This window comes from Trichechus manatus, unplaced genomic scaffold (assembly GCF_000243295.1).
Source record: "Trichechus manatus latirostris isolate Lorelei unplaced genomic scaffold, TriManLat1.0 scaffold00209, whole genome shotgun sequence".
NCBI lineage: Eukaryota > Metazoa > Chordata > Mammalia > Sirenia > Trichechidae > Trichechus > Trichechus manatus.
The window spans coordinates 2,319,688-2,339,429 of NW_004444145.1; the positions used below are offsets into that span (position 1 = coordinate 2,319,688).

The 19,742-nt window shown below is 36.5% G+C and overlaps 1 protein-coding gene across 4 annotated transcripts in view; it reads left to right on the top strand.

The window, feature by feature from the left end:
- The first annotated feature begins 11,373 nt into the window (after positions 1–11,373).
- ATF1 (activating transcription factor 1) overlaps positions 11,374–19,742 on the top strand; it is a 36,174-nt gene continuing 27,805 nt past the window's right edge. For 3 of the 4 annotated variants that reach the window (XM_023742406.1, XM_023742405.1, XM_023742404.1), the window contains exons 1-2: positions 13,066–13,203; positions 15,294–15,394. Coding sequence is in view for 1 of the 4 variants with exons in the window: in XM_004388323.3 (XP_004388380.2) it covers positions 12,947–13,066; positions 15,294–15,394 (221 nt within the window). In the remaining 3 variants the exon portion in view is untranslated. Of the gene's footprint in view, positions 13,204–15,293; positions 15,395–19,742 lie in introns of all 4 variants that reach the window. The other variant, XM_004388323.3, reaches the window with a different exon arrangement.

The window sequence follows — 19,742 nt, forward strand, 5'->3', positions numbered from 1 at the left end:
ATATTGATTTGATTTTTGAATGTTGAACCAGCCTTGCATACCTGGTATAAAGAATTTTGTTTCATTTTTGCTCTACATTAATAGATTTGATGTGCTAACATTTTGTTGACGATTGTTGCATCTAAATTCGTGAGACATGTTGGTCTGTGGTTTTCTTTTCTGGTAATGTCTTAGGCCTTAAAAAATGAGTTAGGAAATATTTCCTCCTCTTCTATTTTCTGGAAGATATTGTGTACTGTTGGCATTAATTCTTCTTAAATGTTGGCAGAACTCTCCAGTGAAACCTTCTGGGCCTAGAAACTTCTTTTTTGGGAGCCTCTAAATTACAGATTTAGTTTCTTAAATGGTTATAGAACTATTAAGGCTAGCCGTTTCATCTTGGCTGAGCTTTGGTAGTTTGTGGTTTTTGAGGAATTGGTCTGTTTCTTCTAAGGTGTTAAATTTATGAATTACAGTTGTTTGTAGTATTGTCTTATCTGTATAATGGCTGCAGGACCTGTAGTAATATCACCTGTTTCATTACTGGTATTGCTGATTTATGTCTTTTCTCTTTTTATCTCTGTTAATTTTGCAGAGATGTATAGATTTTATTGATTTTTTTCAGAAGAACCGGCTTTTTGTTTCATTAATTTTTCTCCATTGTTTTCCTGTTTTCCACTTCATTAATTTCTGCTCTTTATTATTTCCTTCCTTCTGTGTGCTTTGGGTTTATTTTGCTCTTTTTCTAGTTTCTTGAGAAAGGAATTTAGATTATTGATTTGAGATTTTTCTTTTTTGTTAATGAAAGTATTGAGTGCTATAAATGTCCTTCTAAGCAATGTTTTAGCTGCTTACCACAAATTTTGATATGTTGTGTTTTCGTTCCATTCTGTGTATTTTTTAAATTTGTTTTGAATTTTCCCTCTTTGACCCATGGATTATAAGAGTATGCTGTTTAACTTTCATGTGTTTGAAGATTATTCTATTGTCCTTCTGTTATTGATTTCTAGTTTAATTCTGTTGTGGTCAGAAAACATACCCTGTTTGATTACAACCCTTTTAAATTTGCTAAAGTTTGTTTTATGATGCAGGATATGGTCTGTTTTGGTGAATGTTGTGTGTGTGTTTGAAAAGATTTTTTTTTTTTAATGAAGGCAGATTAAGAGCTAGGAACAGCTCAGATTTTCTTATCTTCTATCCATTTATTTTGCAGTCAGCATGAAATGGTTCTTAGTTTGGAAAGTAAGAGAAAATATATTTATAGCTCGGCTGCTAACCGAAAGTTCGGCGGTTCGAACCCACCAGCCGCTTTGTGGGAGAAAGATGTGGCAGTCTGTTTCCGTAAAGATTTACGGTCTTGGACGTCCTATGGGGCAGTTCTGCCCAGTCCTGTAGGGTCACTATGAGTCGGAATCAACTCGACGGCAGTGGGTTTGGTTTTGGTTTTTTAAAATCTGTAATTTGTTTAGTGGGATAGGAGAGTAAGTGTGATTTAGCAAATTTCATACTGTAATACAATTTTATCTATAATAGACATTTTAGGATAATGTAGATACATCTTATAATAACTCTGTATGCAGTTATAATACCCTTGGCCCATAAAATTGTTAGATTATAGCCCAAAATATGGGTGAACTAATAGACCAAACGGGCTCACGATATTTAAGTTAACTAGTGTATGTGGGGAAACAACATAAGAGGACTCATGTTGACAATCTATGGTAAGAGATGAATGTCCCCCCAAAATATAGAGTGAATTTTATAATCTACAACTGAAGTGTAATATTAGCAAAATAGTATTATAATGTGTTAAGATGGAGTTGGTGAGGTCACTAAAAATGTCTGGATGTTGGAAACCTAAGTTCTCAAGTATATGTGAGTGTTTCCAAAAGAAATAAGTGTACAAATGCTGGCATTCCCTGTTGATAAAAGAGGCCTTTGTTGTGTAGGACTAACAAAGGACAAAGATTGTGTCTTAGAAGAAAACTTAGTACACTGTGTTACATACCACTATTCAGACGAACTGTAACCAGCAAGTTTCTTCCCTTACAGTTAAGACCCCGATCTTTTTTTTTGTTTGTTTGTTTGTTTGGCTTTAACAAACAAATTTAAAAAAATAAGTTTTTTTTTTAATTGTACTTTAGGTGAAGGTTTACAGAACAAATACTTTATCATTAAACAGTCAGTACACATATAGTTTTATGACGTTGGTTAACAATCCCATGACATGTCAACACTCTCCCTTCTAGACCTTGAGGGACCTTGTTTTTTTTTTCTTTGCTGAAAATATACATAGCCAAAGATACACCATTTCAAAAATTTGTACATGCATAATTCAGTGACATTGATAATGTTCTTCCAGTTGTGCTGCTATTCTCACTTTAGATGATGGTTTACAGAACAAAATAGTTTCTCATTAAACAGTTAGTACACATATTGCCCTATGACAATGGTTAACAACCCCACTACATGCCAACACGGTCCTTACTCAACCTTGGGTTCCCTATCACCAGCTTTCCTGTCTCCTTCTGCCTTCTAGTCCTTGTCCCTGGACTGCTGTGCCTCATTAGTCCCGTTTTGTTTTATGGGGCTGTCCAATCCCCGGCTGAACCGTGAACCTCAGGAGTGACTTCACCACTGAGCTAAAAGGGTGTCCGGGGGCCATACTCTTGGGATTTCTCCAGTCTCTTTCAGGCCAGTAAATCTGGTCCTTTTTGTGTGTTAGAATTTTGTTCTACATCCTTCTTCAGCTCTGTCCAGAACCCTCTGTTGTGATCCCGGTCAGAACAGTGAGTGGTGGTATCCGGGCAGCATCTAGCTGTACTGGACTCAGTCTGATGGAGGCCTTGGTAGGTGTGGTCCATTAGTCCTTTGGACTAATCTTTTCCTTGTATCCTGTTCTCTTCATTCTCCCTTGCTCCTGAAGGGGTGAGACCAGTGGAGTATCTTAGATGGCTGCTCACAGGCTTTTAAGACCCCAGATGCTACTCACCAGGGTACAATGTAGAACATTGTCTTTATAAACTGCATTATGCCAGTTGAGCTAGATGTTCCCTGAGACCATGGGTTAAGACCCCAATTTTGACCAGAAGAACTGGATGGTTACTTAAGATTTTGATCAATGACTCCATAGAAGAATCCTAATCAAAAGGGGGAAAATGTAGAACAGAATTTCAGGTTCCCATGGAATCCAGATTTCTGGAGCCATGGAGGGTGGATGAACCCCTGAAATTATTGCCCTGAGATAATCTTTAAGCCTTAAACGAAAAATATCCCTTGAAGTCTTCTTAAACCCAAATAATAGTTTTGCTTACTAGTGAAAAAAGATCTGCCTTGAGTATTATGCTCTTTTGAGAATTATCTATATGAGATCAAATTGACAACAGCAACTCGGAAGATTAGTAACCTTAGGGGCAGTGAGTTTGTGTTAATGAGGGAGGAACAACTCAGAAAAGGAGGGTGAGAATTCTTGAACAACTCAAACAGTGTAATCAATGTCACTAAATTGTATGTGCAGAAACTGTTGAATTGGTATAAGTTTTCTTGTGTATTTTCTCAGCAACAAAAACAAATTTAGGGGACAAAAGATCCCAATTTTGCTGAATTCGTAAAAAAAATCAGTTTGTATCTCAAATTTTTCATATTCAGTGCATTTTTCTATATAGTGATGCAATTCTGAGAACTTTTTTATTCTAGAAACAATTTGGTGATTCTTTAATATCTCTTCCTATGAGGTAATGTAATGTGTATGATTTTGGTCACAGAATTAATAAATCAGGAACTAATTTGCAGTACTACTGTGATCTCAGAATCTGTGGTACATTTTTGTAAATATTTAATGTGTACTTGAAAAGAAAGTATATCTACAGTTGTTGAATGCAGGGTTCTCTGTCTTTGTTGGTCATGTTTAAATTTTCTATATCCTTATCACCCTTTGTCTGCTTGTATGAATAATAGAGAAATGTGTTAATCTTATAATTATGGACTTGTTTCTTTCTCCTAGTGGTCCTTCAGTTTATGTTGTGTGACTGAGTGCATGTTATTCAGGCTGTGTTATTAAATGTATTTTCCTGGAGAATTGTGTCTTTTATCTATTTTTATCTCTAGAAATGCTTTTTGCTTTGCTGTCTATTTTGACAGAAATTAATATGATTTTGGTTAGTATTTTGATGGCATGTCTTTTTCCTGCATTTTCACTTTCAAACCTTCTGTATCTGTATGTTTTAGATGTGTCTCTTATTAACAGTATGTAACTGGATTTTTTTTTAAATCTAGTCTCCTAGTCTTTGTTTTTTGGTCTGTGTACATTTAACATAATTATCGGTACATAAAGGTTTAAATCTGCCATCTTATTTTGTGTGTTTTTTGACCCGCACGTTCTTAGTTTTTTTTCTCCTTTCTTGTCTTGTTTTGGATTTGGCTTCTGATCTCATTCCCTCAACTTGTGTCATTTCAGACCACATAAGCACTCTTAATTCTATTTTTTAGTGATTATCTTAATTACAGCATGCGTACTTAGTAAAGTCTCAAGTTAATCAATACTTCACTTTCCTCCCAGACAAGACAAAGACCTTAGAACATTTATCTTCATTCTCTTCCTGACTTGTTATTGTTGTTAGAAGGAGCCCTGGTGGCACAGTGGTGAAGCACTTGGCTGCTAATCAAAAGGTCAGCAGTTCAAGCCCGTCAGAGTATCTGTGGGAGAAAAGACTACTCCCCTAAAGATTACAGCCTAGAAAACTCTGTAGGGGAGTTCTACTCTGTCATATAGGGTCTCTATAAGTCAGAATTGACTTGACAGCACACAACAACATCATTAGGGCTTTAATTTTATCTTTTTCTATTTTAACACCACAAAACATCATAGTTATTTCATATGGTCAGTGTTATTTGTTTTTTTCCCCACATATTTACCACTTTCTTTGCTCTTCAGTTCTTCTTATATGTCTGAGTGTCTATTTGGGATCACTTTTCTTTTACCTAAATACAGTAAAACCTGTGAAAGCCGGAACCTGTGTAAGGTGAAAACGTGTCAGAGAAAGAAAACTCAAATATCTTCCATTAAAATGAGCAATAGAAAAGTGGTAAGACTGCGCCCTGTCAAAGGCAGAAAACTTGCAAGACCTGGAAAACAAGGTAGTCACATTGAGTTCCGGCTCTCACAGGTTTCATGATATATAATTTAGAACAACTCAGGACTGTTGCCATTTTGGGCTAGATAACTCTTTGTTTTGAGAGACTATGTATGCATTGTGGGATGTTGAGAAGCATCCCTGGCCTCTGTCTACTATATGTCAGTGGCATCCCTCAGTTGTGACAACTAGAAATGTCCCTAGATGTTGCCAAATGTCCCTGGGCAAAGTCGTTTTCAGTTGAGAGCCACTACTTGAGAATTTCCTTTAATGTGGGTCTGCCGATAGTGATGATGTTACTGTTCTTGTTCATTTAAAAATATCTATTTCACCCTCATTCTCAAAAGCTATTTTCACCGAGCATGGAATTCTAGGTTATATATTTTTTACAACATTGAAAATATCATTTTGCTGTCTTCTTCTGTTGTTGCTATTGAGAAGTCAGTAGACTATTGCTATTTTTAAATATCTTTTTTTCGTTTGGCTGCTTTTATAGTCTTTTCTTTGTCTTTAGCTGTTTTGCAGTTTCCATTATATTGTGCTTAAATACAGAATTATTTTTATTTATGCCACTTGAGAGTTATTAGGCTTGAGTCTGTGGGTTGGTGTCTGTCATTAGTTGTGTAACATTTGCAGTCATCTCTTCACTTTTTGCCTCTGACCCGTTCTCTCTTTGTCCTTCTCTCGCTATCCACCATGTCTCCTCATCTCCTTTATATCATTTTCCATTTGATTGTCTCTGTGCTACAGTCCAGGAAATTTTTCTGACCCATCTTCCAGCTCACTAATTCTTCTTTTAGCTTTGTGTAATCTGGTATACCTGAACAATGATTATTAACATTCTAAGTATTATATTTTTATTTCTAGAAAATCTGTTTAGTTTTTTCCCAAATTTACTGTAGTTTTCTGATTCCTCAAGATATTTTCAGGTTTATCTTGAAGCATAGTATGTTTATCTACTCTGTTTCTTTAAACATAGTAAGCATAATTGTTTTATAATCTGTGTCTGATAATTCCAGTATCTAAAATCATTTGGGTCTGATTCTGATGTCTTTTTTTGTTTCTTACTCATGGTGCCATGTATGGTTGGTTATATTTTATTCCTTACTGCCTGTGGATCTTGAAAAATTATTTGTGGGAATTCTTTGTGGCCTGGGATGAGAGTACTTTCTTGCAGAAAGAATGTACTGTTGCTGCCTGCCTGGGGGACTACTTTCAGGGTTTGAGGCTCTTTTTGGACTACCTTGGCAATGTTAATTTGGGCTGCAGGTCTGCTGGACAGCCCTATGATCCCTTCCCTCTCCCCCCACAAAAAATAGTAATACCAATGCTGCTGTATTTCTGTTTACCTTACTCTGATGGTATGGCCTTTTGGAAAGTACCAGCTTAATAGGTGAGGGTCTCCTTTCTTTACCTAGAGAAAACCCTGGACTTTTTGTCCCTGTCTGCTTTGAAGGCAGTTAAAGTTTGCCCCAGTCGGCAATTCTGTTTACTCGTTATTTTTATGTGTTCTTGATTTTCCTTGTATTTTGACCTGGCAATTTATTACTATCAGAATCTAGAGTCTTTAGAATATAAGTGAAGTAGAGGACAAAGAAGTGTCAACAGCTATAAAGGGTCTGTTAAAAACCTAAATGTACAGAGAAACACCAGAAATTACTGTATCAGAATGTATTTATTGTGGGTAGATAGGATTTGAATCAGGCAGCATCATATTGAAAGTATCCGACAGGCGGGAAGGTGCTCTGAAGAGGGGATAGAGAAAGCAGGTTATATAGGTGGGGTCTGGGCAAGGTAGTCTCCTGAAGGTCATCATAAATTCCTTTCTTGTTGGTTTCTCAGGAGATACAGTCAGAGCATGTGCAGGGTTTCAGGATCAGTCAGTTGTAAAAACACAGTCATTAAGGACATGCCATATATCCTGAAACACAGCTTCCAGTCAGACCCTGGAGTTGCTGTTCTCAAACCAACTGCACATAGATAATTCTTCAAAAGAGCCCAATGCCTAAGGCAAAATGGTCTCCATTAAGCTGCTTTTATTAGGCTATTGTTTGACTTGAAGGTGACTTTGGGAAAACCAGTTCCTTAAAGGCTCAAGGTTCAAAAAGATACCTAAGGACAAATGGCCTGGGTGTGTCACCCCAATTCCATGGACCCCAGAAATCTGGATTCCAGGAAAATTAAAACGGTTTCTCAGTTCTGAGATTTTACCCTTCTTGCAAGCTTGCCTGAGTTTCATGGATGTTGGCAGAAGATATGAAACTCTTGGGTCAGAGACAAAGGACTTTTTTACTCAAGGCACAGCAGGCAGCATGAGCTTCATGTTTACATCAGTTCCCTTTGCTCTGTAAGTCCCATGGGGGTGATGCAGATTGGATTCTGCACATGCGGTGGGTTTGCATCATTGCTGACGAACCCCAAGCTTAGGAAACTCCAGTCTTTAAAGGGAGCTGCTAACAAACCTGCCCATCTTTTGCCCTGAAGGGAGACATTATTTTTATTATTCTGGACAGCAAAAAAATCTGCCCTGTGTCCTGAAAGGAGATACTATCTTTGTCTGACAAAGCTAATTCAGTATACAAACATCCTTTAAAAGTTGTCAGTGCCTCTGCTTCAAAGACATGTAGATGTAGAGACCCATGAAGAAGGTTGTAACAGTTTATCTCCACTTTGTCCTACCTTCTTCTTATCTCCACAACATTTTTTTCCTAGATGACAAAATACTAGATGCTTTTGTTCTTTTGCTTTTGCCACAATATCCCTTGTCTTTCCACACATCTCCGTACACACTTTCATACTTTTTTTTTTTTGGTGTGAAATTTGCTTTTTAGTTAGGCTTTTAAGAGCAAATTAATGTTGGTCTGTATTGGAACAGTATATTTGAAACTTTTTATTTTGTGTCTTTGTGATTGGCTCTGAGGGCAGTAACTGTCATTTTGTTTTTATCTCTTTTTTTTTTTTATTTTGAAAGTCTAGCATAGTACCTGGCACATACCTGTTAAATCAAAACTCTCTGTCCTGATACTAAAAATATAATATTGCCTAGATTTGCTTGTTTCAATGTGTTGAATTCACAGACATAAGATTTCTTATTTGAAAATTAGAGCATTGGCTGGAACAAGATGGGCTGTCAGCAGTTGGAATGGCCCTGTCAAAACTTGGAGCAGAAGACATTTCCCTTAGCCATGCTGGCCTGAGGAAGCTAGGAAAGTCAACATCATCTCCTGTGCCCCACCCCTATTGTTGTCAGATGTCCTGAAGTGATACCCGTTATATTATACCAATCCCAACTCATAGCAGCCCTATAGGACAGAGTAGAACTGCCCCATAGGGTTTCCAAGGAGTGGCTGGTGGATTTGAACTGCCGAGCTTTTAACCACTGTGCCACCAGGGCTCTGTCCTGAAGTGAGGAAATGTAAAATTAAAATTGGAGAGATAAAAGATATACCCAGAAGCAATTGTGTATTCACCGAGTTATACTGTCCAGAATCAAGAGACTGTTTCGTTAATTCACTAAACAATGATTTATTTAGCATCAGTATGCCAGTTGGGTTAAGACCCTAGCTGGGAATACAGTGTGGAGCACAAAGAGCAAATTTCTCTCCCTCATGGCACTTGCTACCTAGTGGTGACTAGAGGAGACAAGACATGGGCCAGATATTCACCCAGCTGTAAAACTACATGCCTGAGAAGTCCTACAAAGGATAGAAGATAGACCTTTGAGAGCCTGTAACAGGGGATTCAACCAATCAAGGACAGGACAGCTTCACTGCGGAAGTGCCCTTGAGTTGAGATCTGAAGGATGACCAGGCGTTAACTTTCCAGGAAGGAAGGGAGAATTTTCTAGGCATGTGAGGAAATATCCGATGCCAATACTTTGTGGTGGGAGGGAGCATGAGAAGTAGAAGGGGCTGTCAAACTCTACTATGGGCAGAACTAGGCGTTCATGGTTTGAGATTCTGTGCAGAACTTTGTAGACCATTCAAGAAGTTTCTCCTTGTTGTTGTTTTTTAATTATTTACTGTTTTTTGTTTAGTTTTTAAATAAAAAATATTAGATTTAATAACAATAGTGTTTTCATTATATTTATTTTTATAGTTACCATATAATTATGGCAAGTGGTACCAGTTTCTATTTATCCTAATAAAGTTTTCTTTTTAAGTATATTTGAGTTTTTAAAAGGAGATACTTTAAAGGAAAATAATAAGTAAATACTTGTATGGGAGATACATGTATATGGCGTTCTCCTGAAAGCATACTATTGAGTGTGAATTCTCTACTCCAGTCAGTTCTAATTATTTACCAGTGTAACTCCTAACTGTCAAGGATCATTTGAATCCTTTGAGGCTTAGGAAGAGTGACATTTTTGAGGAAGTAGAGTATAGACTTAACTATGGAAAAAAAATGAAAATCACAGAATTACAGTTAAATGTATCTTTACATTAAATAGATGGACTGGAAGATGTGAAGACTTTGTTCATATAATTTTTCATTTGTATTTTGACTTAATGGCTCCAGTTTCTTAAGAACTTAGCAGCTATCATGGGCTTAAGGGTTTGCCAGAGTTGATCTGTAGTAATTAACAAATCATTATTCCATATAATGTCAAAAACAGTCTTCACCCTCTTTTTCTTTGAAATGAAAAAGCAAAACATATACGTGATGTGTGGGAAACAAACTGAAAACATACTGAGGGAGAGGATGTAAAAACTTGATTGGCACCAGTAGGAATAAGATGTCTTGGAAAGAGCACTGGACTCGGAAGCCAGACAGGACCGGACACTTCTTATGTGTTTACTATTGTGCTGAGTACTTTTCAAAAAACTTATTATGGAAATTTTTAAACATTCTCAGAGTAATTGAATATTAGGTGGAATCATCATGGTTCCCATCACCCAGTTTCAACAATTATTAACTCATGGCTTCTTGTGCTCTCCTTCTGTCACCAACTGGATTATGTTGAAGCAAAGCCTAGATATCATTTCAGCCTTAAATATTTCAATATGTATCTCTAAATTATAAGGACTACTTTAAAGAATTCTGTCTTAGTTAACTAGTGCTGCTTTAACAGAAACACCACAAGTGGATGGCTTCCACAAAGAGAAATTTATTCTCTCACAGTCTAGTAGGCTAGAAGTTCGAATTCAGGGCACCAGCTCCAGGGGAAGGCTTTCTCCCTCTGTTGGCTCTGGGAGAAGGTCCTTGTCATCAATCTTCCCTAGTCAAAGAGCTTCTCAGCACAGTGACCCCGAGTCCAACGGGCGTCCTATTCTCCTGGTTCTTGTGTCTTGGTGGCATGAAGTCCCCCTGTCTCTCTTCTTCTCTCTTTTATATCCCAGAAGAGATTGACTTAAGCCCTGGTGGCTCAGTGGCTATGCACTGCGGCTGCTAACCAAAAGGTTGGCAGTTCGAATCTACCAGCCACTCCTTGGAAACCATATGGAGCAGTTCTACTCTGCCCTATAGGGTTGCTGTGGGACTTGACGGCAACAGGTTTGGGTTTTTTTGTTTGTTTGTTTCAAAGAACATAACCATAATACTATTATCACACCTAGAAATGATTCCTTAATATTATCACGTATCTATTCAGTTTAAAATTTTCCTGATGTCATTTATATTATGTGTGTGAACGTGTGCATACACACCCTTTTTTTTAACAGTTTGTTGAATCAGGACCCAAATAAGAATCATATATGTAGATTCCTTCGCCCCATGGTTGGTTTTTAGCATATTACTCATTTAACTTAAAAACAATAGTATTGTTTTTTTTTAAAGGAGGAAACTGAGTCCTTGAGAGGTTAAATAATTTGCTTAGCATCACACAGCCAGTGAGTCCTTTTAGCTGAAAATCAGCCCAGGCCTGTCTGACTCCAAAGCCTGTGTGCCTTTTTGGAGTTAGAAGACTTTGGATTCAAACTCTGGCTAAACAGACTTCTTTTCCCATACCACTCTACTTGTTTCCCCCCTGAACCCAAGTGTTTACAGTCCTGGGTAACCTAATTAGGTAGTTAAGGATTATGCAAATTTCTGTCCCACTCGCTTACGTTAGAGGAAGTTTGACCTTGTTACCACACAGAGTGGGAGGAAATTGGGAAATTGGGGCTTTAGTCCTATAGCTCCCAAGTTTAACCAGAGCAGCTCCAGAAAAATCTTTTTCTTTTCACCTCGTCCATCATTTCCTAAGAGGGGTCTGGAGATCGGGACCATAGTACACCAGTAGCTTTTACACATCTAAAGATCTAGAACTGCACTGTCCAATATGGTAGCCACTAGCCACATGAATACTTCAATTTTGATTAAAATTAAATAAAATTATAGTGAGTCCCTCAGTCACACTAGCTACATTTCAAGTGCTCAGTGTTCACATGTGGCTAGTGGCTGCCATATTGGATAGTGCAGTTATAGAACATTTCTGTCATTGCAGAAAGTTCTGTCAGCACCGAAAAGTAATGGGTGGAGGCAATCATCAGTGGTTTTAACCTCAGGTTAAAACTGGGGGACCGGCTCCTTCTTCTTCTCTCTTGAGAGCTCTCTCAGGATTTAGATTATCAGGCTTGAGAGTGGGATGTGAAGACATCAGACTTTGAGACCCTGAGTAATGACCATTCTGTGAGGTTAGAAGAACAGTAATAATAAGGAGGAAGGGACTACTACTAGCTAAAATAAAATCTGGTGCCTCTTTCCCTTTTACCTGTCAGGCCCACAGTCAGCACTAAATCACTTGGATTGCCATAAAAGTATATTAATTTCATCATAAATTTGTCCATCCTCAATATTCTCACCATTGGCTTCAGCTGGGGTCTGAAAGATGAAGGGACCTTCCAATTATTTTCTCTGAGTATAATGGTAACTGTAGCGATGGACTCTTTAAAGATTTGTGAGTTGTCTCTATTCTTAAATTTTGGTATTCATATGTTTGGGTATTAGAATACCTGGATAAAATTTTATATGCAAAATTTTATGACCCTTGGCATTTTAGGGGATGATGAGACTGGATTCTAATCGGGTCTTGGGAAAGGGAAGAGAACCTTTAGTGAAAAGGAAGGAAGGCAGTGTTCTTGGGACCTAATGCAAAGAAAGAAAAAGGGGAGAATTCAGGAAGGTGACATTCAGGGCCGAGAAGCAGTCTGGATTTTATTTTGTGATTTAAATCCAGGATGAATGGTATGAATCAGAGTAGTCCAAAGGAAGGCAAGATCTGTGTTAACTGAAAATATCAGAGAAAACTTGGAAGAGGTAGAACCTGAGCTGAACCTTGAAGGATGATGGGTGGATGCTCCTTGGTTTAGCATGTTTTTTGTTGTATTTCCATGAAACCTCATCTGATTTCCACAGAAATAAACTGTAATTTCATGATGCAATTATTTGCTTGAAATATTTTATTTTTCTTTTAAACACATTGCCCAAAGTTGGTATTTCTCTCGCATTTGAACTCTGGATTTCTTGATTGGTTTTCAACCAAATCTCTTCAAAATAACATGTTCTAAAGAGCTTCCATGTTTCACCAAATCAGTTCCTCTGTCTAAAATACCTTCTAGCCCTCAGGGAATTGTTTATCCTTCAGGACCAGCTGAATTAACACCCCTTCTTTGCTGCCACAGTACAGTACTTTCTTCTTTTCCTCCATCACAGCTCTTACTCTGTTCATGGTAATTAATTTGTATTCTCAACCCCTAGTTCAGTCTCTGTTCCCTAGAGAGTACTTAATGTTTGGTGAATAGATGTGATTAAATATAATCAGTTCTGAAATGTGTTTTTTAGTGTTAAGAACTCAGCTATTTTATGTGCATAGGTGCAATATATATTTTGTTAATTGAATTTTTATTTGTTCTTAGATGTCACTAAGAGGATCTGCGCCAGTGACAATTGTACCTCTTCCTGGAGAGCAAGTACAGGTTCAGGGGGTCATCCAGACAGCTCAGTCTTCTGTAATTCACCCACCACACGTGCAAACGGTACAGAAATTCGAAGACTTAGTGGTCAAGAGTGGGGACTTTTATACCCCAAGTCTTCGGACACATTGAAATTGCCGTAGTTATGATATTATAAACCAAGATAACAAAGTTGTCTTAGAAATTAAAGAACAAATGAGGTAAATAGGAAAGTTTAAAAATTTTCTAGTTTCATATATATACTACCTAGTGAAAGTAGAAGACAATTTTGGGGGAAGTTACTGCTTAGAATTTAAGAGAATGAAAGACTTTTTTAAGGGAAACAACCTTTTTGTCCTAGTGGTATCCTTCATGAAAAGGAGAACTCTGAAGTGCAGGTGTAATGATGTTTGAGTCTTAGAGAAGTAAAATAGTACCTACCTTTTGCTTTATGGAGGTCAAATAAAATTCTCTCACTGTAGAGGAAAGTTCTCATTTTTATTTCTACACTTTCATATTAACACCTGCCAACAGTAGGAAGAAAGAGCCGTGCTGGGTTTCTTTTCTTCCTACTCCCCATTTTATCTTCTACCTCCGATGAATCCCAGAATGGCTTTGGTCATTTCTGATTTTTAGAAGCAGCCATCCTGGAAGAAAAACTGTTTGCTTCATTGTTTCCTCTTGAATATATCATGACTGACAGTGTTGTCAACTCTAGAGCTGCATCTAGCTGTTTTACTCTAGCTAAGATTTTACTCTTATTTGCTGGTTCTGTCATTAAAGAGAAATATTTGATCTTAGTTCCAAGTAATCCCTTAGTTTTAGAAATTATTTTCTTACTTGAGTGCAGTGGGAGGCCTTGGAGTAGATTTAGGGACAACAATAAAAATAGTTAAAGGTTTACGTTAGAAATGGAATATCCAGGGCCCTTGAGGAAAAGATAGAAGTGACAGATTTTTCTTAATTATTGTTAGTTATTGTTAGGTAGTGACCAGTTACTTCTTTTCTGTCAAAAGATATAGACTGTATATGGTAAGGTATAAATGAGTAGTTGTACATTAGTACTCACTTTTGAAGGAGATTATAGACTGTAAAACAAGCTTCTCTGGAAATTTAAGGTCTGAGCCTAAATAGGTTAGGGAAGTAGACAGTGACTAAATGTAGATAATTGATTTCGTATGTCCCTTCTAGAAGCCTGTTGGGTTATTTTATTTTTTTAGATAAAGATGAAGCTAGGTATCACAATCCAGCTTTGGACAAATGTTGGGAAATTTAATACATTTTAAATATTGAAAATAACTTTTTTCTCAGTTGTAAAATATTGCTATAGCTTAAAACTTGCATATAGTTACGTTGACATAGCTCTGAAGGGTTTATTGTTATTAATAGTTAATATTTATTGTATATTTACCATAGGCCAGATACCAAGTGCTTTAGGTTTCAACTCATTTAATTGTGAAATGAGATAAAGCTAATTACTACAAGTTTTAAAATTGTGTATGTTTATACCTGCCCTTGCCAGTAACTTCACCTTGTTAAATCTGATTGTCTTAATTTTTGTTTATTTGTTAGTAGCATTTGACATAGTTCATCACTCCTTTCTCCTCAGTACACCATCTCCACTAGTTTTCCAGGACACCTCATTTGATGTTCCTTCTCGTTCTCTAGTGGCTCCTTCTCAGTCTCGTTTGCTGGTTGCTACACTTCTCCTCAACCTCTTAATGTTAGCATGTTTCTGGGTCAGTTCTTGGTTTTCTTCTCTATCTGTATTTACTCCCTTAGTCTGATGGCTTTAAGGACTATCTAAAAAGTTACAACTCCCAAATTTATACATCTAGTCTAGACTGCTTCACCTGAACCTCCTCAGGCTTGTATATCTAGCTGTCTCCTCAGTGTCTCCTCAGTGTTGGATATCTTATAGACATTTCAAACTTAGCGTGTCCAAAATCCAAATCAGATATCATTAATGACCAAAGGCTTTGAGTAATGTGCATCAGTGTAGAAATAGGATGGAGATCAGATACTGGTCTTTATAATTCTAGTGGAATTGTATTGCTTTATTTTGGGGATAGACTTTCTTACTAGTTCTGGGCCTGCTGTGTTGTATTTCCTCTAATTAGTCTGGGCTCCTGGAATAAACTTTCTCCATTTCTGTTCCTTTTTTTAGGTCCTAGTATTAATAACCTTAGAGTTAATGTGCAAATGAATTTGGGTGGCAGGAGACAGATAATTGTTTCTGAAACTAAAAATTTTGTTCAATTCTTTTTCCACCTGCATTGTTCATCATAGTAAAACCAGTTGTGTTTTTCAGGCATCATCCTTATCAGAAAGTGAGGAATCTCAGGACTCATCTGACAGCATAGGCCCCTCACAGAAAGCCCACGGGATCCTAGCACGGCGCCCATCTTACAGGTGAGTACTCTTTCCTGTCAAATCCTGCATGTGCTATGTTACTAAATGATTTAGATGATATGAAAAGCACAACATATACAGTCAGCATATGTTAAGGAAAAATTAACCAATCCTTGACTTGAATGAGAGATTCTAACACACCTCTCTCAGTAATTGATAAACTAAGCTGTCAAGAAAAAGGATATAAAAGATTTGACCAACATATTTAGCAAACTTAATCTACTAGACAAATATAGAACACTATGCCCAAACATTGGAGATCTACTGTATTTTTACACAAATAACGTACGCCTTCTACATTCTGTTTGCCGACAACTCCCCCCCACCCCACCCCGTGAGGTATTTGTATAAGCATGCTATGCTAATTTTTTCTGACAGCAACATGTACAAAAAATTGGCTTAGCGGGGCTTCTGAAAGTACCTTGCAGGGGGAGGGAGCCATCAGCAAACAAATGTAGAAGACCTGCACTATTTGCATGAAAATATAGTAATACCAATTTTTTTTCAAGTACATATGACCATTTACAAAATTTACCACATACTAGGCCATAAAGCAAGTGTATCATTTCTAGAGTTGACATTAAACAGAATAAGTATCCTGACCACAGTGCAGTTAAGTTAGAAATCAATAAAAGAGATAACCTTGAAGGGGAAAAAAAAGCTTAACTGAAAAATAATTTTAGAAATTTCTGAAATTATGTATGAGTTAAAGAAGAAATAATAAAAAATAGAAAATATTTAGAACTGCGTGACAGTGAAATGTTACATTCAAAACTTGTAGGGTTCAGCCAAAGTGCTACTTTATCTTTATGTTGGAAAGAGCAAAAGTTAGAAATTAATCAGTTAATTATTTAACACAAGTCAGAAAAAGAAACAAACAAAAGTAAAAGGAAGGAAATAATAAAGAGCAGAAATTATTGAAATAGATAATAAAAAGAGAGAAAGTATCAACAAAATCAAAAGCTGATTCTTTGAAAACTCTAACTCAGTGTTTTATTTATTTATTTAGCAGATACTTAACCCATCATCCCTTGGTATCTGCGGGGGATTGGTTCCAGGACTCCCTGCAGATACCAAAATCAGCAGATGCTTAATTAATTCCCTTATATAAAATGATGTAGTATTTGCACATCCTCCCTTATACTTTAAATCATCTCTAGATTACTTATAATACACCTACTACAATATAAATGCTATGTAAAGAGTTATTTCATCACAGTTGAAGACTTGCTCTGGAAGGTAGCCTTTCTGTTCTGTGGTTTCTTGAGTTCTTCTGGGAACTTTGATACCGCTGTGACATAAGCCAATGCCTGTTTTCCTGTCATCTTTAAGTTTTTGAGGCTATAGTGCTTTATATAGCTAGCCAGCCATCCCTTACTAGTCTTAAATTCCTTTCTCTCGCTCTCCTCAACCCTCTCACATTTAGCCTTTGAGGGATTGCTTTGATTATTTAATTGCTTTTTGGGAGCCATTTTTTCACAAAAACAAAGGGTGCACAAACACAAGTAGTGAATGAATGAGATGCAAAGTGAGTAATGCTCAAGCAGTGAGTGCTGGAGAGACTGAGGATCTGTGAAATGGCAGGAGGCAATAGCAGAGTACACTTACACAGCACTTCATTTGTGTGGATTCAGCACAGTGCTCAGCATGCAGCAAATTCAAGTTTTGCTTTTTGGAACTTTCTTTTTTGTTATGTCCCGAATATTTTCAATCCATGGTTTGTCGAATCCACAGATACGGAACACCCAGATACAGAGGGCCAACTCTTTAGCACTGTTCTGAGTGCTTTGCAAATACTAGCTTATGTAATCCTAGCGACCCTTTGAGATAGGAACTATTACTAATACATCCCTGTTTTACAGATGAGGACACCAAAACACAAGAGATTAAATAACTTGCCAAAAGTTACTGCTAGTGATTTGCTGAGCTAGGATTCAAACCCAGGCAATCTGGCTGCACAGTTCTGTTCTTAACCACTATGTTATGCTGTTTACCACAGACAATTATCTGGCAGTATTGAGGAAGAAAAAAGAAAAGGCACAAGTAAACTATTTTAGGAATGAAAAACTAATTACAGATCCAACAGATATTTAAAAAATAATAATTTATTCTTTATAAAATAAGAATATTAAAAATCCTCCATAGGATGTAAACAAGACCCAGAATCTGATTGTATAATATTGAAAATGTCCAGGATACAATTAAAAAAATTACTTGGCATACAGAGAACCTGGAAAAATCTCAGCTTGCATGAGAAGAAACCATCAGCAGATGCCAATTCCAAGATGACACAGATGCTGAAATTATCTGACAAAGACTTAAAAGGCTCTGGTGTTAAAATGTTTCAGCAAGTAAGGGTGAACACTGTTGAAATGAATGGAAAGATAGAAATTCTCAGCAAAAAAATAGAAGATACGAAAAGAACCAAGTAAAAATACTAGAACTGAGAAATACAGTAACAAGTAAACTGGATGGGTTCAATAGCAAATTGAGACAAGAGATGAAAGATTCCATGAACCTGAAGATATGTTCAATAGAGATTATTCAATTTGATCAATAGAAAAGAGATTGGAAAAAAGTAACAAATTCTCAGGGACCTGTGGGACAGTACCAAAAGGTGTAACGTGTGTCATCGTAGTCACAGAAGGAGAGAAAAAAGTATGCTATGGAAAAAAAATTTGAAAAAATAATGGCTGAACATTTCCCAAATTTGGTGAAAGACATAAACATATTAACAGAATAAAGGACCCCCCTCCAAAAAAAAAAAAATTATCATCTCAATAGATACAGAAAAAGCATTTGACAATATCCAGCACCCTTTCATGATAACCTCTCAACAAACTAGGACTAGAAGGAAACTTTCTCAACCTAATAAAGGTCATCTACGAAAATGCACAACTAACATCATACACAGTGAATGTTTCCCCCTAAGATCAGGAACAAGAAGATATCTGCTCTCACCACTTCCTTTTAACATTATACTTGCTGTTCTAGCCAGGCATTTAGGCAAGAAAATGAAATAAAAGGCACACAGATTGGAAGGAAGGAAAAAAAAAAAAAACAATTTGCAGATAACATGATCTTGTATGTATAAAATCCTAAGCAATCTACTAAAACGCTATCAGAACTAATAAAAGAGTTCAGCAAGGTTGCCGGATACATTATCAGTATACAAAAACCCATTGTATTTCTATGCACTAGCAATGAACAATTCAAAAATGAAATTAAGAAAACTTCAATTTATAATGACATCAAAAAGTGTAAAATACTTAGGTGTAAATTTAAATTTGTAAATTTAAATTTAAATTTAACAAAAAAAGTTAAGACTTGTATATTGGAAACTACAAACATTGTTGAAGGAAATTAAAGAAGATGTAAATAAATGGAAAGACATCTCATTTCATTGATGGGAAGATATAATATGGTTAAGACAAATGACCCAGTTAAAAAATAGGCAAAGGATTTGATAGATATTTCTCCAAAGAAAATACACAAATGGCGAATAAGCATATGAAAAGATATTCAACATTATTAATCATGAGGGAAATGAAAACCAAAATCATGAGATACCACTTCAAACCCACTAAGATGCCTAAAATAAAAAAGACAGACAGTAACAAGTGTTGACAATGATGTGGAGAAATTAAAACCCTTATATATTGCTGGTGAGAATGTAAAACTGTGCAGCTGCTGTGGAAAACACGTTGGCAGTTTTTCAAAATGCTAACCATAGAGTTTCCATATGACTCAGCAATTTCACTTGTAGATATATACCCAAGAGAAATGAAAACAAAAACTTGTACATGCATGTTCATAACAGCATTATTCATAATAGCCAAAAAGTCAACCCAAATATCCATCAAGTGATGAATGGATAAACAAAATGTGGTATATTCATACAGTGGAATGTTATTTAGCAATAAGAATGCTAGAACATGGACGAACCTTGAAAATAATAAGCTAAATGAAAGAAGCCAGTCACAAAAGACCACATATTGTATGATTCCATTTATATGAAATGTCCGAATAGACAGATTTATAGAGAAAGTAGATGAGTGCTTAGGACTGGGGGAGAGGATAAAGGAATGAGGATTGACTGCTAATGGATACTGGGGTTTTTTTTTCAGAGAGGGGACAAAAATATTCTAAAATTAGATTGTGGTGATGGTTACACAACCCTATGAATATACTAAAAACATTGAATTGTACAGTTAAATGGATTAATTGTATATGTGAAATTTTATCTCAGTAAAGCTGTTTTTTAAAAAAGGCAGAAACTGGTCACACGAATAGACATATGCACACCCATGTTCACTGCAGCATTGTTCACAATAGCAAAAAGATGGAA